General features: G+C 38.8%; 1 protein-coding gene across 2 annotated transcripts in view; it reads right to left on the reverse strand.

Moving 5' to 3' along the window:
- The window catches only part of BRINP1 (BMP/retinoic acid inducible neural specific 1), a 229445-nt gene that overhangs the window by 84019 nt on the left and 121137 nt on the right, over positions 1 to 24289 (reverse strand). For both annotated transcript variants that reach the window (XM_007528939.2, XM_060200052.1), the window contains exon 3: positions 4263 to 4453. In XM_007528939.2, coding sequence (XP_007529001.1) covers positions 4263 to 4453 — 191 coding nt within the window. The remainder of the gene's footprint in view (positions 1 to 4262; positions 4454 to 24289) is intronic.

The following is a 24289-nucleotide window of genomic DNA, read 5'->3' on the forward strand; positions in this document are numbered from 1 at the left end:
ACCCATTTAAGAAGTGGCAAAAGGCTGCTGGAAAAGACACATTTGAATACATGTGTTCAGGCATGCAAAGTTACAAATTTAACATCACACAATCACAGACACCCAGCCTCAAAGGTGTTGACTTTGGTCCAAAATAGGATCTTCAGGGCAACAAAAGAAAACTGCAGTCCCTGTATTTCCATGCATCATTCCAGATCCAATATTTCTACCTCCCATAAGAAAATTACTCATAATGAATATTTCAGTAGCTTAGAAAATTTCAACAAAAATGTGAGGGAACTCTGGATATGTCGTAAATATCAGTCCTCCTCCTAGTTCTAATTTCTCTTTCTCAGGCTTTTTCCCTTCCTTTCCCCTCTCTCTCAGGAGTTAAGGAAATGAATTTACTTGTTCTGCAAGTAACAGGTATGGAGTAATTTTTACTGTTTGAATCTGTCCTTAAGAACCCACCAGATACCTCACACAACTTACCAAAGTATTTCTTCTAAATGAATACAGTGCACTCCTCAGCAAAGAGTGGAGTATTTTTATGCATGTTCCTATACTGAGACAGAAAACACTGTGCTCAGCACATGCAATGAATTGCTTTATTTAAATTTCACAACACACATGAAAGAAGTACTATTATTTCTAGTTAATAAAAGGGAAACTAGTACCCGAGGACCAAGTTTCTAAAGGGATATGAAACTAGTGACAGGGAGGAGTCAAGCCTGGAATCCAGTAATCAAAATCCAGAGTGTGCCTAGCATTCATTACAATTTAGTTTGTCTCTTCCCTCTCATTGCCTAAATAGTCCCTTAAGAAGCATTTTTCCATAAACATATGAATGGATGAAATGATGATGTAAGAAGAAGCTGGCACTGTTCAGTTGCATTGTTTATTTCACTGTACTACAGTGAGGGCAAGGTCCTATAGAGGTCCCCTTTGCACTCTCTACTTCCCTGTTTTGAAGACAAAAGAACCATGTAGAGTCCAAAGTCCAACACTGGAACTCAATCTAAAGTTTTGCATATTTTAAAATGTACTATAAAAATGTGAGAAACAAGGCTCTTTGAATAATTCACCACTTTGCCTTGAATTAATTAAAAATATATTTCATCATAAAATAAAGGTTTCTGCTATTGGTATTTTCAGGAATTCACACAGAAACACATTCTGAGGGAAGAACTGAATTAATCCCAATGAATATTTCTAAGTGAAATGGGAGGTAGAAAAATCTCAAAGAAAAGTATACCAGTTAATGTCACACTCAATATAGAAGCAACTCATTTTCACTTTATAGTGGAATAAATTTTCTATTACATGGTTTGGCATTCATAATTCCACTTAATTTGATGTCTGACTAGCTATATGCAATAAGTACATTCTGGTTGGTTAGTTTTGGGTGTAGGAGTGAGGGGATCTAGTAGATGAATGAGCTGATTACAGACAGTGGCTTAAAGGTAAAAGTGAATAATAGTTTGTAGTAACTCAATAAGTGCAGCAAGCAAGTAAAAGGACCTAAAAAAGATACCATAAAGTGCTTAACCAAATAGCTTCTACTTAGACCTAGATACCCTCCTCACACACTTCCTATTTCATTTCCCTAAATCACTCTAAGGCTAGCCTTGTTAGATAAAGAAAGTACTACAAAAGCTAGATAAGGGCAAGAGACCAACACACTTTCATGGTGGCCCTTTTGGTCATGACCAGGCCATCCCATCATCTGAGGCCCTAGTTAAGGAATCCTGGGGTGCCCACATAGATATGATGGGCCTAGACCTCTAACAGATCTCCTTCTCTACCATTTCTAGCAATCTCCATTAGGTATAGCATCATGGATCCTCATGGGGACCTCCATAGGACCTTGTCCTCACTGTAGTACAACAACAGTAGGGACTTCACTCTCCAAAAGGAGGCTGAGTCAAAATGCTCTATCACTCGAGGAAGATGGGTCCTCAAATAAGTACAGCCTAAAATGATTTTAGCTATGACCACTGAATGCAAGCTCAGACCTATAGGGGTGCAGAAGTTGCACAGGCTCCTGTGCTGAATATGGGTCCCTGATCAGACTGATGGGGTTGATAATTAACACTATTTATTTACTTTACCCATATTTTGGAGCTACTCTCTTCTTTGATCCAGCTTTCTAGTCCCATGTCCAACTTTGACATCCTCTCTAGAGAATACCTTTAGCCCACCTGCATGATAATTGTGGGGTTCAGGCAAAAATTAGCAAAGGCATGGGCCCCTTGGAATATACCCAAAATGGGCTTCTTCCAAAATGGAGACCCAAAATATCACCTGCTATATTCTTACCTTTAGATTTCTGATTATTAATTTGTTCTGCTTTATATCATAATGCTTTTCAGTCACCAAGTTGCAGATGCTACCATGATGCCTGACTTCCCTGGACAGATTACCTCACCAATGGATCATGGAATCCCATTTCTCCAGAGCCCTGTCTGAACAGGGAAAGATAAAAACAGTATGGCTCAAGCTGTCAATGTCTGTGTCCAGCGGAGAAACAACCAAAGAAGCCAGACCTTCTGCACCCCGTAATGATTCTAGGTCCATGCTCCCAAAGGGATAAGGAATAGGCAAGCTTCCAATGGGGAATGGGATAGGGAACTCTGGTGGCAGGAACTGTGTGGAATTGTACCCCTTTTATCCTACAGTCTTGTTGCTCATTAAATCAATAAAAAAATAGGGGAAAATGAGGGCTGGAAAAGTAGCTCACCTATATTTTGCACCATCTATGCCACATGTGCAACCCAGTTTCAAAGCTGTTACTCACAGCACTGGAGAAACCATTAGTGCTTGAAGTGCCTGGTGTCTTTCCCTCTCTGTGAGGCAGAGGCCTCACAGTATTTAATAAAATCACCTCCGAACAATGAAGCAACAGGAAAAAAAAAAGCAGAATTTTTTTTGTTTTGTTTTGTTATTCAGCAGTTACTCCCTTTCTGAGTGTTAGTTTACATTTATATAAATTGGGGAATCTGTGATATAATACTTAGTTTTTGAGTCTAAAACAATGCACAATGGCTGTCATGGGCCAGTGCTCCATGTTCAATTGCTAATATTATTATAAGAGTAAGTAAAACTGCCTTAGAATTCTCGTTACTCACAGTTGCCATTTTTACAAATTACTAATGTGGTCTTCCTTAAAATGAATACTATCCAGTCAGCTTAGAAAGCTTCACCACCTTTCTTTTACCTCTCCCTAGCTAAATTGCCATTTTCCCCATGAAATATGTACCAACCACTCTATCTTGTGGTACTCACCCCTCCTCTGAAGAAACATGCCAAGTGTTATAACTATATATCAACTCATCCACCATGTCTCCACCAATAATTTTTTTCCTGGCATCTACTATAAATAAACACAATAATGAACTTAATGAGCTGGTGAGATAGTACTCTCTCAAAAGTCAGTAGACTAGATAATCATATCACCAAACTCATGTCTAATGGATCCTAGCTTATAGTACAAAATGATACATGAAACAAAGACATAGAAGACTTTGCTTCCCCCCCCCCATAAACCAGAGAACTGCTCAGCTTAACTGTGGTTTAAGGTGGTACTAAGGATTGAATTTAGAACCCTGGAAACTCTGGCATAAAATCTTTTGCATAATCACTATAATCTCTCAGATTCCCATAAGCATTTAAATGCACTAGTCTCTACCAATTTCTAACTTCTTTCCTTTCTTATCTAATCCTTTTAACCTTGCTCCTTTATTATTAATTGATTGGACTTTATGCTATGGAAAGAGTGAAGACTGTACAGGGAGGAGCTATTATTCAACATTTCTATAAACATTCTATAAACCTGCAAAAGCTACAAATGTCAGACACACTGTCTGCAAAACAGTAACTTTAAACTACTAGATCTTATGCAGACACTGGATATATATATATATATATAGGTGATCTCTAAATAGTATCTGAAATTTAATTATTTTCTCAGATCAAAATAAGTTATAAAGGAACAAACATATTAATCGTATTAAGTAGTCCCAATGAACTGAGCTCATTCCAATGTAAAACCACATTTCTACAAAAAAATAATTACCTCAAGTTAGACTGAAAAACTAAACAGAATGTTCTGATATGAGTAAAATTCTTACTCTTATTCTCACACTTATTCTCTTGCAATCTATGCCTCTGAATGATGTATTATGTCAGATGTTTAAGCAGATTTGATCCCAGGGCATCCCACCTTTCTTCCATCCCATATGCAAAGTCATGATAAGACTGTGCTACAGCAGCTGCTGACATACCTCCCAAGGTGGCAGAGATAAGGAGGTGGGTGCCGTACTTTTTGATGATGGTATCGATGAACTGCTGAGTGGTGGGTCTCCTACCAAGCAGACGGATGCTCCTTTGAAACTCCGGCATGAGGGGGACTGGATGGCGAACCAAGTCTCTCCTCTCAATGGCTATGTTCCTCACCTTCCAACGGGCAAACTCCCTGGGGTAAGAGAGAAAAGTGTGACTCATCAGTATACTATCTCTAGCCCCAAACTGAAGTCCATCCAACCATCCCATCTGGGCAATGCTCCAGAGGCAAGTGAATAGCCATAATTAATTCATAAATATTTTTCAAGTGGTAGATCTGCAACTCTCAATCTTTCTCAGTCAACAACTTTTTGAGTAATGTTCTCTTCCCCAGCATCCTGCAGTGAACCAAACAGATACAATCATAACATGTTACTTATAAAACATCAGGGAAACAAAAATCAGTGACATTTATTAGGTTAGAGGCGCAGAGAATGAGGAAAAACAGAAAAGTAATTAAATAAGAAACTGATAGCAGTGAGAAGGATGTGAATGATACATTAGAGATAGAATCTTCTTTGGTACCTGGTGAATTGTACATAAGCTGATTCATAATAATGCTAGATGCATGAACAAATAAATCAGTAGAAAGAAGAATGTAAAGAAAGAACTAGAAATGAAACAAGGGCTAGAAAAGGAAGCTGTACATTAGAACAAAATCTAAGACATACAGAAATTCCAAAATCAAATAGTTAGCACAGAGCTCAGCTTAATTTAAATTATTAAAATGTAGTCACTGGGCAACAACTACTAGAAAGAACTTAAATGATGTTCTAAATATCATGTGGGGGGAAATCATGTTTCAATAATGATAAAGTAGATAAAAACTAAAAGCATTGAGTTTGGGACTCCAACTCAAGTTTCCATGTTGTCTCTTGCAAATTACATAGTGCCCTCTTGAACAGAGCATGTCATTTCTCCCTACCTACATTTCACTATCCAATTAGTATTATCTACTTCCTGTTGCTTGTACAAAAATGACATGAAACATGGAGTGTGAAAATACTTTTGGAAGCTGCCAGGCACTAATCCAATGTGAAAGATAGTTTTGAAAATGCATTTCCTTACAAATTCAGAGACAGGCAAACCATCAAACTTTCCTGAACAATGACCAAAGAGTATCGAAAACAAACAGTCTTGGTAACGATGATGGGCCTAGTTTGGGAGAGAGTTTTGCAGACACCTATCTTGATGAGATGAGAAAGTGTACCCACATGCCAACATCTGTACTATAAAAATTTAAGCTCTCAACAAAGAAAAATAAAGAAAAAATAATTCAAAGGGTGTTTAACTTATTTTTGCTTTAAAAATGACTTCAGTTACTACCAAAGATGGAGTTACACATGGAAAAGCCAGCTTTTCTGGCCTGCCTGAATTACAAGCTCTAAGTCTCTGGAGAAAAACAGACTAGCCAAGGAAGGGGACTGTAAGGTCAGCCTAGATAAATGATGGGAAGCAGAGTTTAATGAAAAGGTCTTTTTTGCCTGCCACAAAATGGGAGAGACAGATGAAGGAAGGGGCAGGAAGCACAAAGAAGTGGAATAGGGTAGGAGTCAGGCCAGGTTATGGCCGGTAATTCAGTAGTGAAGTTTGACCCCTGATGCAGAGAAAGCTGGATCTGATACAAAACCTTTCAAAATGGAATATACTCTCAGACCTCAGTGCTTATAGTCTGTGCCTGCTTCTGAAATCCTTGTCTATAACTCAAGAAAAAGTTCAAGTTATAAGCCAAGCAATTTACACACTGTAGGTACTTATTAAATGAATCATCTTCATGGAATGTGTTCTTTCAGGACACATCACTGGTGAAATGTATGAGGGCTTCAGTAGGTGAATGAAAACATTATAGTCTCATGTCTTTAAGAAATTTATAGTCTGGTGGGGAAGAGATTTCCAGTTTGTTGTAAATTAGAGTACAGGATACATAAACTTCTTGGGTTCCCAGGGGGTAAAAAACATACAGAGAAGGTCAGGGCAGGACTATTATTTTGGAGTTTTATTTGGATTTAGATTAGTAGAAATATGATTTTAAAAAAAGATTTTTAAAAAAGACGGCACAGTTATTAAGAACAATTAACCCACCTTCTCTGAGCCATCCTGTATGGAACTAGAAGGAATTATGGTAAGTGAGATAAACCACAAAGACAAAGATGAATATGGGGTGATCCCACTCATAAACAGAAGTTGACAAATAAGAACAGAAAGAGAAACTCAAAGCAGTATCTGACTGAGTTTGGAATATGGCACCAAAGTAAATATATCTGGGTGGAGGGTGAGCATAGATGTTCAGCTTCACTGGGGTGTGTGTGTGTGTGTGTGTGTGTGTGTGTGTGTGTGTGAGTGTGTGTGTGTGTGTGTGTGTGTGTGTGTGTGTGTGTGTGTGTGTGTGTGTGTGTGTGTGCTAGGACACAGACCTTTCATGGTGGGAATGGTGTTAATATACACTCCTACTGGGAGTCGGGCGGTGGCGCAGTGGGTTAAGCGCACGTGGCGCAAAGCGCAGGGACCGGCGTAAGGATCCCGGTTCGAGCCCCCGGCTCCCCACCTGCAGGGGAGTAGCTTCACGGGTGGTGAAGCAGGTCTGTAGGTGTCTATCTTTCTCTCCCCTCTCTCTCTGTCTTCCCCTCCTCTCTCCATTTCTCTCTGTCCTATCCAACAACAAAGCAACGTCAACAATGGCAATAATAACTGCAACAAGGCTGCAACAACTAGGGCAACAAAAAGGGGAAAAAATGGCCTCCAGGAGCGGTGGATTCATGGTGCAGGCACCGAGCCCAGCAATAACCCTGGAGGAAAAAAAAAAATATATATATATATATATATACACTCCTACTAACTTATAGTCTCACAAACCACTATTCAATTTGTATGAGAGGGGGAAAAATGGATTGAATGTCTCAAACTTTTTGATGCATAGATCATACTTTGAGTATAGATTCCTTCAGCCTAAGCACTTAAGACTTCAAATTGGTAATCAGACTGAATTTTAACAATGGACTCAAATTGTTAATACATTTCTAATAATAACTTGTTCTTTGAAATATTAAATCACCTATAAGCTTAGACCAGGGAGAACAGAAGCAACTGGTGGCATCGCTTTATAAGATCGGATCATGTCCAGATATGTCAGGCTTGGAATGTCAACCCTCTAGCTTCATTACTCTGGTGAGACTTTTACTAGCTCACAGGATACTTCAGTTCCATTTCAGGTGGCTTTTTTCCTAACAAAGTTATAGAACCTGGATGTAGATCAGGGCCCGTGAGATAGGGCTTCTGTATACATATATCCATATATTGAAGGAAAATATAATCCTTAAAAGCAATAGCACACGATAGTTTGCAGTGAGTCAATAAATGCAGTAAGTAAGTAGAAAGACCTAAAAAAAGACACCAGAAAGTACCTAGTCAAATAGTTTCTACTTGGACCTTGACATCCTCCTCACCTACTTCCTATTTCACGTCTCTCAATCACTCCAAAGCCAACTTTGTCCGACAAAGTAAGGATTATAAAAGCTGGATATGGGCAGGAAACTTGCATACTTTAATGGTGACTCTTTGGTCACTACTAGGCCACCCCATCACCTGGGCCCTGGTCAGGGAGTCCTAGGATTCCCACACAGACATGATGGGCCTAGACCTCTAACAGATCCCTCTCTCCACTGTCACTGGTCATCTCCACCAGGAACAACATAATATGTGGGGAAGGGCCCACTGTCTGGGAAGTCCAAGCCATTATTTCCATGAGAGTCTGAGAGTGTCAACCCTGAGCCCCTCCTTCCAAGAGGGATGGTAGGCAGGTCCCCACCTGAACTTGTGACCTTATGATGACTGGAATTTTCCAGACCAGGAACCTTCCTGGACATGCTTCCTCATTCCCTTTGAACAAAGGCCCTAAATTACCATATATGGCTGACTGAAACCCACCACAGATATCCTGGTCTTGCTTAACTGCCACTTCCCCTCTGCCCTGAGTTGTTCCTGATTCACCTTTAGAGAGGAGCCAGCCTATACTTGGTGAGCTCATGACCAGACCTTATATGGTAACTTCCCAGTAATGACCAAACACCTGATAGGTCAGGACTTAACCCTATATTGTGTGTGTGGCTTAATGATTATCTTAACCTTTTCCTAACCCTTAGGTATATCTGCTTGATTGTAGCCCAGGGTGGCCCCTCTTCCCCCACCTCCCCGGTTGCCAGCAGATGTGCAGAGGAGAAAAGGCCCCCACACCTGGTGCCTGAACAGGGACTCTGCGGTCATAAAATCTGGTGGGAATCGGGTGAGTGATTCCTGTGAATAGGGGTAAAATCCCTTCTAATTGCTAGTACCTGGGGCTCCAAGCACTCTTAGAGAGTGCATGGTGTGATCCTCAAGAGGGACATTGGCACTTTGCACAGAAGCCCCACCAATTAAGGTTCCCCTCCCTCTTTGACCATCCTCTTTATTTTTCCTGGGAAATGGTCCAGGGAAAATGTCGTCTGGCCAGAGCTACTCTCTTTCATGATCCAAAGGTCCCTTGCACCCTCTTCCCGGTCCCGACAGTCCATCAGGAAGGACTGATTAATTCTCTTTGCCTCTCACAATAAAAAACTGGCAACCCCCTAGGCTAGTAAATGCCATTAGGGCAGCCGCCAGTCATCTTTAAATTCCAGGAGCAGGCTTTGCTGGTAGACTCAGGTGAATCCCCTGGAGGCTCCTCCTCCAGAAACTTTGCCGTATGGTGGAGCCATTTCCTTTTCCTTTCTGTCATCATGGGAAAAGATAAGCAAGAGCTAGAGGCAGCCATAAGACCATTAAAGGCAGGTATGGAAGACCTTAAAATGAAATTGACTCCACCAGAGCCCTCTCCACACCTCCTCCAGAACCCCCTCTGCCAATTTCCTGGCCAGAACCTCCCAGGGCACTTCCCTGGTGTCACCCTCTCCTTGCGTCACTAGCAGCTTAATTTTAACACTAACAATGCGCATGAGCTCATAAATAGACTCTTCCTTAGTCTTGAGATTATAGTATAATGAAAGCAGTGACATTCAGATAATCCAAACCTAGATTTTGATCCACAGAAATTGCGAGATGATAAATATCAATCTCTTAAGCCATTAAAATGTAAGTTAGTCTGTCATGCAGTGGTAGATGATCAGTAAAATGAAATGCAAACAATAGGTGAAGTTTCTGAGGAAGGACTTCTTCTCATCAGCTCACTTTTGAATTTTACAAAATTACATGTATATACATATATATTAGCATAAATATGAGTATTTATGTACAATAAATGAATACATGCTATATGTGTGCAATTTTAAAATATAAAAAATTAGTTTATTCTCAGTTTTACATGAATATGTCTAATTTTCTCAAACTAATGTGAATATGCGCACAGACAAGTTAACTAACATGTCACAATTTATAAATTTAACTGGGAGTAGAAAACACACACTCTAACTCTTAAATAACTGTTTAATGTCTCTATTGAGAGAGTAATATAAAAACAACAGCATAACCAGTGCTGATAACAAAGGAATGATGTCACTTCAGCACCAAATTACAAGACCTTTCTTCTTGTTATTTTTCTTTTTTAGCAGCCTTACTAATCGTTACCATATTATACATCCAGAATCTGCCATCTGTGTTGTTTTACTGAAACACTAAGAGGAAGCCTATTCTGGTTCCCAGTTTCCCTTGCTAGAATACTTGTATGTTCTAAGTAAGAGGATGCATATGACTTGCTAAGTACCATGCCAAGAACCTAAGAGAATCTCAGCAGCTGGGAGGTATTCCTTTGTTAACTCCAAATTTCTGGCTGAAACTGCTTGTTCAGCACCACGGACAGAGTTCTCTATCTTAAAGAGACATCCCATTTTAAGAGGGGTGGGGAGAGCTAGTAAATAATTTGCTATTCAAAATGGCAGTTTAGTCATAAAGGAATCAGACAGGCATGTCCCTGAACAAATGTAGATGAAAGTTTGGATTGGATGTAGAATTACTTTTTTAATTACAATTATCAATTTAATATTAAAAGGGGCATAAAATTTGGTGAGACAAAGAGAAGGAAAGGTTTTGTTTGTTTTTGTTAGGAACACTGATTTTTCCTCTGCAAAAATGGAAGCTAATGAGTAGACATAAACAGTTGGAGAGTATGCATGCATGTGCATCTTATGTGTGCATTTGCAGACCCATACTATATGTCATAAGAGATAAAGAGAAACCTATGAAGTTTACATGACAAAAGCCTTTCTGTGTGCAAACTGTGTTATTAAATGTTAGCCTACATACTCTTTTCTCTTTGACCAACAATTCAGATTAAATCTTCTCAAAGGATAGATTAATGTGACTATGTGACCATCAGAAGGACAGTGGAACAAAAGCTGTAGTAGTAACAGAATTCTCTAGTGTCATACATTTTACAAAAATACATACATGAATAAGAACTGGAAGCATCTAGCACTATTTACAGATATATTTAAACAAAGTTAGTGAAGAAAAGGTTGATTTATATGTTCAAAACTTGAGCATGTGCCATTTTTCTAGTTCTAAGAATATAACAGTAAACTAATTAGGTTAAAATCTGCTAGAAAGTTTACATTCTGGTGAGAGTGGACTTAGTAAAGTGGAATTAGTAGACACATGAAGACAGAGTTAGAAGTGTTATGAAAACAAGTAAGAAAGAAAGGTCGGGAGGCCCAGGGGTGGGTTGAGTTGAGGAAAAGACTTCTTGATAATCATAACATTTAAGGAAACTTTAAGTAAATGTGGATGAGATCATAATGTCAAGAGTTTAAACAGGGATGGAGGAAGAAGAAACAGCAATGTAAATATGAAAGATAGGAATCTGTCAGATTTAAAGAATATCAAGGAGGCAGGTTCTGATGAGGAGATCAGTAGAGGAGAGAAGATGGGGGGGGGTGTTATGGGAGAAAAAAATTCATCAAAGTTTTGGATGTGCAGGGCACAGGTCCGGATAGATTAAAGACTTGATAGCAAAGCTGGGAAGACAGAATAACAGAGATGCAAAAGATTTTCATGCCTGAGGGCTCTGAGGTCCCAGATTCAATCTCCTGCATCACCATAAGCCAGAGCTGAGCAGTGTGTTCTGGCCTTTCTACATCTTTTTTTATGTCATTAAAATAAAATCTTAAAAAAAAAAGATTTGATAGCAAAGATGCTTTAATTTTGAATTCTATATAACATGTAAAGCCAAAATAATTTGAGTAATGACCCATTCTGATATATATTTTAATAGAAAAGCAAGAAATCATTTTTATTCTCTGTGAAGAGTTAATCAGTAGATGTTTTAGACTTTGCTGACATACCACAGTCTCAACTCAGCATTATCCTTGTACGGTGGGCAGCTAAAGACAACGCACAAGCAAGTAAAAATGGGAGTGTTCTAATAAAACTTCCATATGCAAACATGTGGCAAAATGGTTCTTACAGAGAAAATGAACCCTTTCTAAAAGCATCATTATTCCACTTTCACAGAAGTCACCAGGAACAATCTGCTCAGTCCATGACTGAGAAAATAAATTTCAACGATTTTTGACTTATTCACCCATGATACCCATAGCAAATGGCTGCAATCAAAGTCTAGGTTTCATGACTCCAAGCTCAGTGCAGTTTCGACTATACTAAGGCATCTTTTAATTTTTTTTTTTTAAGAAAGTCTATAAAGGAGGACTACAAAGGAGAGTGTGGAAGTCTTCCCTGAAGTGTTGTCCATCTGATGTTCGCTCAGAAACAATTTCATGTAAGTTCTTAGTGAATTGAGCACAGCACAGAGTACATCTTTCCTTCTGAGCCTACGGAGCCAGCAAATTTCTCCTTGGAGGAGAAGGCAGAACTTACAATGGTGCAAGATCAGTGGAATATGCTTATGCCCAATTAAGCATCCCAGCAGGGCAGGCAAACCAATTAGACTGAGATTAAAAAAGCATCCTGGGTGGAAGGCCTGGGGTGGCTGCAGCAAGGCCTGTCCCACTGGGCGGGTGATGACAGAGGCAGAGGGTAAATGGAGACTGGTGCCAGAGCTGTAGAACTGAACATGAAACTGGAGATAAAAGTCATAAGAACACAGCTGTTTTGGTTTTTTTTAAAAGAAATAAGTACTGTATTTATAGGAATCCCCTTTCATCTTCTTTATGAGCCATTTACATATACACACATATGATGTTGCTGTGAAGGAGGAAATACTGAGGTTGAGAACATGCAGGAGAGCTGGCTCTGTGTCCTTCAGAACATGCATTATCTCCTAGGAAATAAGCTGATGATGCCACTCACTTTCACATTTTTCAGACTGGACTTTGGATGAAGAAGCCTTAGGTTACAACTTGACTCTGCCACCAATTAGCTGTGAAATTGCGGGCACTTTTACTTACACCATAAAATGTAGATGCAACCTAGGAGAAGTGCATCTGCCATAGAAGAACGGAGTCATGTACAATTTTAATGCACAGAACCTAGAACAGAACTAAGCCATCAGTAAAATGTCAGCATTAAGTTATTATCAATATGATCTGTTCGTATAGTTATGTGAAAGGGTCTAATAGGACACTGGATAATGGCAGATGTAAAGAGAGATGTGAGAAGAGAGGAAATAATCATGCTACTGTTCAAGTTACCAGGAAGTAGTAAGTTGTGATTAGGAGGGGCTTTATTTGTGTGATGTTTGATCAAAGCAGAGAACCTGAATTTAAGTAGTGGGCTAACCATTTATAAACTCTCTCCAACTTAATTTCTACATCTACATAAGACCATAACTAGGAGTCAACTCCTAATTGTGCTGAGACTAAAACTAAATAGTTGTTAGAAAACTTTCTCTCTTCCTCTTTATCTCACCTTTTCTTCTCAATTTCTCCCTGTTTCTATCCAATAAATAAGCAAACAAATAAATGAAAATATTTGCAAAAAATAAAAAAAGTTAAGGTGCTCTTGGTTCTTCCAAAGTATTATCTGAAAAGGGCACAGTTTATGTTTTTTTTTAAGTAAATATCCTCTCTCTGCCCCCCGCCTTGGGTGAAATCAAAGTAATTTCGACTTCCATGAATTGGGAAAACACCACCAGCAGAACTGAATCAGTAGCAAAAGTTAGATAAGCGTGAGTTTTTATCATTAATTTGGAGGATTACTGAAGCTACAAATGATGGAAGAAGAGAAAGTTTCCTTCTCTCTTAACAGAGCAAGCTCTGTAGCTTGCTGTTTCCTTTTTACTTGAATTTTCTCATGCCAATACAACACAATTTATATACTTAAATATGGAAAACTAAATGGGGGGGATATAAAATGCAATTTGATTTTAAAAAAAGAAAGTGGATAGAATTCTATGAAATCCTGAATACTTTATAGGAGTAGACTATAAGTCTTTCTGAGCTTCCTTCCAGGCAAGAAAAACATAGTTTAGAAAGTGACTCAGCAGTCAGGGGGAAAAAAATGGCAGATTAGCTGTTTAAAGTTTTTTGAAGAAACAGATTTCTTAGATTTTTGATAGTACACAAAAAACTACCAATGTTTCTCATAAAGGGATAGATGCATTTGATGCCAGAGGGTAGTCTTCAAAAATACCAAAGATTGATTGGCTCAGAGTAATTGCCTATGTATGCCAAAGAAATGTTCAGTAAAGCCATTCCCTGAGAATCAAACACATTGCAGTCTAAATGTGTATTTCTCTAGTGGTCTGAATTAACTGAGGCATAAATTTCTGAGTATTTTTAGACACTGTTTCCAGAATAAATGTGCAAAGCCTAACTGGTTATAGCTAACAAAATATTTACATTGGTTTCTTTCAGAGTGGCTTACTCCACAGGTTGTATCAATGAATCTTGTTCATGTGCAATGAAAGCACACCTCTAAGTGTGTATGTGGCAGGTACTGATGAAGAGGACTTGAGGACCACCTCTCATTATTTCCAGCAGTCTAGTCAGAGGCAAAAAAAAAAAAAAAAATCACAGAGAATGGGGAGAGGAGAGGAAATAGCTGAACATATAAGATAGCAAGGGAGCTAGAGAGGGAGATTTCTTTGCCTAATGTTCCCAGTTTCCCTACACAATCCCCAGTCAGTTCAGGGAAATGTGAATTCAAGGGCACATGTGAAGTGGAAATGATGTGTCTTAACAAGTAGGGCATCTGTGACAAATTCCCTGCCTGCCTCCATGCCCCAGAACTTCTAAGTGAGAGGGCAGCTGAGGAATCAGCATCCATGAAAATCTCAAGGGCATTTTTGCCCTGGAGAGGTAAGGAGAAGAGGGAGGGAAATCTCTGAAAACATAATTAAGAATAATTTTAATTACAAGTAAAGAAATTAACTCAACTTTACATAACAAATATTTCTTGCTTGCAATTTGTGCATGTTTTTTCAATGTTCCAAAACATGTTTGCTTAATTAGCAGTATAAATAATGGTGTAAAACTTTTTTATTCCAAACCTAGTAGCATTGCTTAAGGCTGTTATGGGAATGAAGGAAAATAAAGGGAACTAATGCAAAGGAAGTGTCTTAGAATGGAGTTATGTGCTTCTCACTGAATTGAAACCTCAGAGGAAATGAAAGAAACACAGCAAACATACACATTTAGATTGGTCAAATGTTCCTATAAATGGACCATTTCCAGGAAACCAAATGGAATTCTTCCTGAAGCATGATTAGTAGGAATTCATTATGGGTCAGTCAGCTTCGAATGACCTTGCTTTATTGGACTCTTGAGCATCAGAGTTTTCTGAGATGTCCTCACCACTAAACAGTCTTGTTGTCTTGCCATTCAGAACTCAAAACAACAGGAAGAAAGAGCTTTTGAAGCAAGCATGTAATGACAGTGCTGTCATTTCATAAATAACACTGAGGCCACAGCACTACCGGTGACAAGAGGGGCTAGATTCTGGGGTCCTGATCTGCCATTCAGTACCCTCTTTACTGATCTGATACCATTGTCTCCACTTTGTGGAGCATGCTGGTCCTTGCAAAAATCTGCCACCAAAAACATCTCAAGACAACCTGCAAGATTCCCATGATTGCCATCAAAATATAGGTAATCTGAGGCCCATGCCACTTAAGACCACATCAGTGATGGGAAGTCAGTGCAGAAGAAGAACACTGTTCCTATGATTTCCTGCCAAAGCTTTCCAATGCTACTTTCTATTCCCTGTACCTCTGCCCACTCACCCAGGTGTCACCATGCCAGTCAGCTTAGGCAAGGAATTAATTCCCTCTTAACTGCCTCCTATTTCTCTGTTCTGTAGGACAATGAAATATAAGCTATCAAGAAAAAGCAAATGCTCACTTCACTGAGCACCCAAGAAAGGGAAATGGACAGGCCCTCTCTATCAGACCTAAGGAGGAGCTCAGATGCTACAATCAGAAAGGTCTGTTTTACATGAGCATAAGGCCATTCATTAGCTGAATGACTATTTACAGATTCTTCATCTTTTCTGGGCTTATCACTTCAATAGGAATCCTAGTATTTACCTTACAGTGTTGCTACAAGGATTACGCATAATGAATGCAATTAATTTGGCAGTAGTAGCTACTCAATAAATGTTATTTATTTCTCCTTTGGCAAAGCATTCTAAAAGTAGAGTTTGTCATACAACACATAACTTTTAATTGTTATTTTAAATTATCTTAATATCCCCGTGGCCTCCAGAGATTATACAAACTGCATATAAATAAAATATTTAAAATTCTGTTTTCTCAATTTGTTTTTCTGCTTATTTCCAAAGCATCTATAATTGTCAAGCATGACTCACAACTAAATATAGATTAATAAAAGTTTGGAGCAGCAATTATTTTCCAATTATCATAAATTTCATTAAACATTGCAATTACATGAATTTTTTCTTTCAGATCACAAAATCTGAGAGCTCCAAGAGAGCACAGAGAAAAGTCTCTGCAATTCTCAAATATAAATATAGCAGCTCTGAAAGGGGAGAGATTTTTCCCAGGAATACACAGCTGTCAGTGGTTGAGTTGACTTTAAAATCCAAGTCTTGTACACTTAGACCTCTGCTCATCTCCTTCTGTCAAATTACTCTTTTAAAGAGGAAAAGGAACAACTTCTTCTCCAGCAAGTACCCAGCTTATACCGCATTTAATTGCCAATTTCCCTCTTGCTAAGACATTTTAGGATTAGCAAGTATACTGCTATATCAGAGCACCCTTCAAATGAACATTCTCAGCTAGGTTCTTATATTTGTTACTCTATATAGAAAGCTTAGCTGTTCTTACTTAAACTAGTTAAGAATTATCTTTTTTTCAACTTATTAAATACATTATCTCTTAAGCCCAATCTTAACATCCGTAGTTGGGGATCTATAGTCATTCTAATCTTAAATATTCCAAAATCTCTTAAAATCTTTTCACTCAGGGACCAACTATAGTTCACAAGGGACTTTTTTTTTTCCCCACTGCTTGTTTTGTAAATAGAGCTTTTTGGGAAGAAAGTCACACTCATTTGTTTATGTGTTACTGATGACTGCTCTTGCATTGCAATGTTAAAAGTTTAATAGTTTCAGTAGAAACCACAAGAATCCACAAAAATCTAAAATATTCACTATCCAGTTCTACATAGAAAAAGTTGACTAGTTAATGTATTGATTTGGCTAACAAAAATGTATTTAGCAAAAATAGTCAAGAAATCAAAATTAAAAATGTATAGATGGAACTACTCAAAGAAAAAAAAAAAGACTGAACAGTAAATTCTATGTAAGCGCTGGCAAAAATATTGCCTTTAAATATTGGAAAACTATTGGGTCAAGGGAAATTAGAAAATGAGTATGTTTTCCCACAAGCCTTGAATGGAGTGCTATTAAGTGTAAACAACAAAGGCATTGTTGTAATACAAATTAGAAAAGACTGATAGAAAAACATACCCAGATGACATCTGAAGTGAAAAAATAAGCATGCATCCAGTTGAATTCATGATTTAATAATTAAACAAGGCAATTTGCTTGATATATGTAATAGTGGAAAAAAAACTATCAAGGGCTTAAGACATTTTAAGTTATTTGACTGCACAAACATCACAAGAAAATTAAGATACCATAAATTTTCCTAGTTGATGGTAAATGGAGGTAGACTAACTTACCTGAAAGTATAACTCTTTCGTATATTGTTTATGTTGATTAAAAGCTACTTCAGGAACAGCTGGTGCAAGAAGGACATTCTGACCCTCCTTTGTTCCCTTTTAAACAGAAAAGCCATCTTTCAGGAGGTAGACATATATTATTATTACCAAGGTCTGCAAAGTTAGGGCCAAGAAGGCTACATAAACAAATCTTATTACTTTTCAGTAGTTTACTACAAACTTGATTTCTTTGTCTTGCCAATCCATGGTATTTTTAATGTTTTTGTTTGTTTGTTTGTTTGTTTTGTAAAAAGCCTAAAAGATTTTGGCTCTAGTTGCTTCTTTATACCTCATGTGTGTGGGTTTTCCATACATACAAAATCTCCTTTTAAATCATCTTATGCCAATTAAATTATTAGACCTCTCAAAGGATCTGGAGCGAAGAAAAGTTTTATTTTCCTAAAGTGGAATCTGATGAATTGTAATCACATGAAAACAAGGGCCCTTGGACTAAACCTGGAATAACCAGGAAGAACTTAGCAAGCGAAAGCTTCAAGGAGTAAACTGAGTTCTTTCTTTCAGGACTAATCAGAATAGAATAGGCAGCCCTGTGGAAATAGGGAAAATCCTGTCTGAGAATACTGAAGCTGAGTTTCAGTAACTGATTGACAGAGATGCTTACAGAAGACACTCAGAACCCACAACATGGTTGGAAAATATTGTTGTGACCTTTACTGTATAAGGTATCCAATTTCTTCTTCTTCTTCTAGCGTTTGCCCTTCTTCCGTAGCCAGTCAACAGCATCAGGTTGAGCCTGATGTAAAGTTTCGAGACCTCCTTTGAATCTGGAGAGGTGGCAGTCATTGACTATGTGGGTCATAGTCTGTCTGTAGCCGCAGGGGCAGTTCAGGTCGTCTCTGGCTCAGCGATGGGACATAGCGGCGCACCAGCCATGGCCTGTTCAATAGTGATTGAGGAGGGCCCAATCATAACGTGCTAGGTCGAAGCCGGGTTGACGCTTGCAGGGGTCTGTGATGAGGTGTTTGTTCTTTACCTCAGCTGACTGCCAACTCTGTTTCCAAGAGTCTGGAACAGAGAAGTTCAGTGTAGGCGTAGGAGACCAGATTGGATGATGAGACATCAAGCGTTGGACAGGGTGGGCGAAGATATCCACGTATATTGGCAGGTCCGGTCGAGCGTAGACGTGGGAAATGAACTTAGATGATGCCGCATCCCGACGAATATCTGGCGGGGTGATGTTGCTAAGAACTGGCAGCCATGGAACTGGGGTGGAACGGATGGTTCCAGAAATTATCCTCATGGAGGAATATAATTTGGAATCGACCAAGTGGACATGGGGGCTACGGAACCATACAGGGGCACAGTATTCTGCAGTGGAATAGCATAATGCCAGAGATGATGATCGTAGTGTGGAAGTGCTCTCGCCCCATGAGGAGCTGGCCAGTCTTGCAGTGATGTTATTCCTCGCACCCACCTTTATATCCAATGAGTTACAGGAAAGAAAAATTAAAAAGTAGGGAACAATATATGCTCTTTTCTGAGTGTTCTGGTTAACTAGAAAGATTTTAAACATGAATTAGCAATTGTCGTCGCTACTGGAAAATAGGCACAATGATGACCATTTAAAATCAAGCAAGAGAATACAATTTTTCCATTTTTCAGCTCTGAATTCACTGGATGATACTCCAAAACACACTGAGCAATGTCAATTCCTTTTTCTCTCTCAAAATAATTCATGCTCTCTGAATTTTAATCTTGTTATTACCTCTAAAGCAAATAAGAATGGTTCTTCTCCATCAAGTTATCCTTTAGTCCCCTCCCCACCCCAGATGAGTAGCTAAAGTTATTATTTTTGGGGGGGAAACATTACAATGACCACACTTACTGAAATTCTAGCAAGAATTCTTTTGAAAATTCCAGAAGATCTTCATTCTCTCTCTTTTCCAGAAGAGCTTCATTCTCATTCTCCCTACTGAACAGAGCCTTAGCCATCTAAATCTAAATTAGTAGCCTATAAACATATTTATCTGGCATAAATATTTAATCCATTAGCTTGATCTTTTAAATGTGTTTGTTTGTAACACCTATCATGAGTCTGTTTCCATTTTAGGTGATCAGAATAAATAATATAGACAAAGAACTCACATAGTGCCTAGGGAGATAGCTCAGTAGCTAAACACAATACTTGCATACCTCAGGCATCATGTTTGAACTGCAACACATCTGCCAGAGTAGAGAGATCATATGTGTCTCTCCCAATGCCTCTCTCTATCATAAAATATGAGTAAGGAATAAATAAAACTTAAAAGAAAAAGATCTTGCATATTTCTAGGGCTCAATACCTATGATTCCACTGTTCCTACAGGTATTTTTTTTTTTACAGAGGATGAGAGAAAGAGAGGAGAGAGAGAGAGAGAGAGGAAAACACTCACAACAAAGCTCTTCAACTCATGAAGATTCACCCCAGAAGATGTGGACTGGTGGCTTGAACCTAGATCCCCATTCATGCTCTACCAGATGAACCACCACAAAGCCCCTGCCTTTACCTTTGTAACAAAGTTTCAAGTGACACTTCCATGGAATAAAGTTAAGAACCTCTGATGTTGCTGCTGATCTAGACTAGTATATTTCTATTTTTTTAATCAGTGTTTCTTGCTTTTTTAAAATCTTTTTATTTATTATTGGATAGAGACCGAGAGAAATTGAGAGGGGAAGGGGAGATAGAAAGGGAAAGAGACAAGGAGACACCTACAGCCCCGCTTCACCACTCATGAAGCTTTCTCACTGCAGGTGGGGACCAGGGCCTTAAACTCTGGTCCTTGAACATTGTGATGTGTGCACTTAACCACACATTATTAGTCTGGCCCTAGACTAATATTTCTCCCTTCTAGCAAATTACTTCTCAAATTATTGGGCTTCAATCAGAATGTCAATTCTACAGGAAACTTTTCCCTCCCTCCTCAGTCAGCTCTAGTCTCCAGGATCACTCAGAACAGTAGCAATTATGTACTGGTGTGATGATTTTACTGTGCCCCCACCCCCCTACTGGGCAATGTCTATGAAGCAGGAGGTCTATTTATTTTTGCTCAGCTCTAACACATTCCTAGAACTTTAAAGTGCCACAAACAATTCTTAGATAAATCAAGGCAGTATGAATAGGTTTATGAACAGATCTCCCCCCCCCCCCCCCCCCCCCCCGTTAAAGCAATTCTGGCTTTTAGGCATCCCCTGCAATCAAATTGCTTCACAGCCAATGCTCAACCCCTAGAGTCTGGCAAGTTACCTTCATGTCTGTTTCCAAATTACCCAGCCCTTCAGTGACTTCCTGTTTCTATTTATTACTACACCGTGTTCTACATCTAGGCAGAGGTGGCAATTTATGCCACAGAAGTGAGGGATTTTGGAATTAATCCTTAACACCTTAGTGTTTTCATTTTTCCCTTCTCTAATCAGCGGCACATCTAATAAGTCTAGAGATCTGCAGGAAAGTACTCTTGTGGGATTAAGTGAAACAAGGTTCTTAGCCAAGATACATGGGATTGCAAAAGTCGCCCACTTCATTCTTGGCTTTCACCTTGACAACCTTGCAGTTCTCAATATTATAGCTGGAATTATCTCCCTAAAGTTTGGATGGCTCATTCCATCTCCTTCACTGTGATGAGAAGCCGACAATGACTCCCCACTGTGTACACAATAATAAGGAAGCTCTCTGGATTCCCAGTTCCTCATGACCTGAGTTAAACTTAAATTTCCCAGTCTCTTCCACTAATTGCTCTATCCTTATTCCAGTTTAAGTGAACTGCCCTGTGGGCCCATTAACTAATATCACTTCCCTTCACCTGTCCTTTACATTTTTATGAACTTTCTATCTCAATTTCAAACCATGCTTCCTAGTTTTGAGGAGAATGCCTTCCATATGCTGCCCTGCCCACTGAGTTGCTGTACTGTTAGCTGTTGCTTAATTCTTAAGCTCACTGCCTCCCTTGCCCCCTACACAGGTCTATTAGTTTTTAAACCCCACAAAGTATACAAATGTGCTATGACTTCTAGAATTTTCTACTGTCATTCAGTATTTTCTAATGATTCTTCTATTTTCCCCCTGGCTCATTCTTATTCACATAAAACGCTTTGCTTCCCCAATAACAATACAAAAAAAAAAAAAAAGCCTCAGCTTTATTACAGAATTTCAACCTTCTGTATCAGCCATAACAATGGATTACATAGGTAGTTTGTTAAATTTTTTTCCTCTTCTTTTTTTTTTTTTTGGCCACCTGGGTTATTGATGGGACTCAGTGCATACAGGACAAGTCCACCTCCACAACTCCCAGAGGACTTTTTTTCTTCAACTTGTTGAGAGAGAAACAGAGAGTGGGGCTGGGGGTGGGAGGGAGAGAAGAAAGAGAGATTGAGGGGGAGGGGGAGAGAAAAGGAGAAACCTACAACATTGTTCCACCACTACTGAAATTTTCCTCTGCAGATGTGGACAGGGAACCTGAAGTCAGGTACTCATAAATGATAATATGTGCCCTCTACCAGGTGTGCCACCATGGACGAACATTCATTGCATTCTTAGCACCTCAGTAAAGGCCTGACATACACAGCAAGTTGTGTAGTAATTAAGAAAAGCATCAGCATACTTCTCATGCTTGTGACTTTCCAGTTGTTCATTCATTACTTTAGCCTACACTAGGTAAACAACTTTGTTCAATGAACACAGTAAAAGTAGGAGAAACAAGTAATGAAAATTATATGCATACTGTTGTCCATATTAAGCTAACATTCCAGAAGAACCAGTCAATAATCAATCAATACTGATGCAATGAAATGGTACACACTGTAATTCTCTTAGAAAGAAAGAAAGAAAACAGAGAGAGGACAGGAAAAGACATGGGTAAGATGAGTTCATTTTATATGGGGGCACCACAAACTTTTCCAATGAAGAGAAATATCATCATTGATCTAAGTAGGATAGAGAAGATTTAGATCTGAGCTAGGTATAACGCCCAGTGATGTGAGTGAACTTGGGGTCTTAAAAAAAAAGAAGGTCACTTGGGAGAAGTAGAGGGGTACAGAAGCAAGAAGATTCTGATGCACCAGGATGAGTACTTTGTACTAAGTGTCCTTGAAAGTCACTGAAAGAGACTGAGGTAGGTAACTTGGATTTTCATCATTTTGGATGGTTAAAGGACTCACAGAAAGCAGGAATGAGGTTAAGTGACCACTGTTCAGGTTAAGATGGGAACTGACAATATCCTTTTTTTCCCTGAAAGAGAGTGGCAGTGGCCAAGTTGAAAGTAATACTAAAAATATATTTTATGAATAATAAATAATAGTCATGAATGCTTCAACTTTGAGGACAAGCAACTTCAATAGTAGATGAAAATGGAAATGGTGGGAAAGAAACACATTTAAAAGAGGAAATCAAGAACTAAGACTTTAATATGACACACTTAATAAAGCTATTAAATAGCTGAGTATATTACATTAGAATAGAAGGATCTGGGAGTCGAGCAGCAGCCCGGTGGGTTAAGCTCAGGTGATGCAAAGTGCAAGGACCAGCTTAAGGATCCTGGTTTGAGCCCCAGGCTCCCCACCTGCAGGGGAATCCTTCACAAGCGGCGAAACAGGTCTGCAGAGGTCTATCTTTATCTACCCCTCTCTGTCTTCCCCTCCTCTCTCCATTTCTCTCTGTCCTATCCAACAACAATGACACCAGTAAAAATAATAACTACAACAATAAAACAAGAAGGGCAACAAAATGGAATATATAAATATTAAAAAAAAAAGAATAGAAGGATCTAGGCTAGGGATAATGAATACAAATGAGTAGGAAAGTTGTAAAGCAAACAGAACCAACAAGAGCAGTGGAGATCAACAAAGCTTGGGTGTAGGGACCAAGAGATAGCTCACCTTATAAAGAACATATTTTACCATTCCTAGAGTCTAGGTTTAAATTCCCAGTAGTCACAAGGAAGAACCACAGAAAGGAAGCTCCTTTCTTCCTCTTTCCCACTCTTTTTTTTGAAGAGAGAGAGAATGAAAGAAGAGAGGGAGAATGAGAAAGACAGCGATAGATAGACAGACCAACCACCGCCTTCGGAAACAATAAAATAATAAAAGTCCAGCTAAGACCTGCCAACAAAATATTTGGGGGCTGGGGAAGTGGGGTATACATATACAAAGAGTCCCACAAAAATTGAAACTGTAGGCACATGAGTATCTAGGAATTAAAGAGAAGTATAAAGAAAAAGCACACTAAGAAATTGATTATCAGTGACTAAGAAAAATCAGTGAAAGAGAACTTATAAAGATATTCTTAACATTTAAAAAATCTATAATGTAGCTAATAAAAAATAGGCTCTTTTGTCTCTCCAACTAATCTCTTTGTTTCTTCCCTTCTTCTTCTTCTTCTTCTTCTTCTTCTTCTTCTTCTTCTTCTTCTTCTTCTTCTTCTTTTCTTTTTACCTGAGCACTGATCAGTTCTGGTTTATGGTGGTTGGGGACAGAACCTGGGCCTCAGGCAAGAAAGTCCCTTTGCATAACAATTATGCTATGTCAGGCTCAAAGTGGCTTTCTTTAGTCCCTCATTAGGCCTGTATGTCTAGGTCCTCAGGGGACAATATTCCTATAAATCTCTACAACACTAAGACTTCCCTTTTCTTTCTTTTCTTTCTAAGATTTATTCAATTATTTTTGTGAGAAATACTATTTTTTTTTATTGACACAGGTTATTTCTCAGGTTCAGTGGGGTTACAGGTGGGGAGCAGGAGCACAAACCCAAGTTCCTGCATTTAGTGATATATGCTCTTAACTACCCTGAAAGATACTTCTTAATACTGGCATCTGGTAGTGGTAGAGGGAATAAAACCTGGGTCCATAACAAGAGCAACAAAAGGGAATAAATA

Source organism: Erinaceus europaeus, chromosome 10 (assembly GCF_950295315.1).
Source record: "Erinaceus europaeus chromosome 10, mEriEur2.1, whole genome shotgun sequence".
Lineage (NCBI taxonomy): Eukaryota > Metazoa > Chordata > Mammalia > Eulipotyphla > Erinaceidae > Erinaceus > Erinaceus europaeus.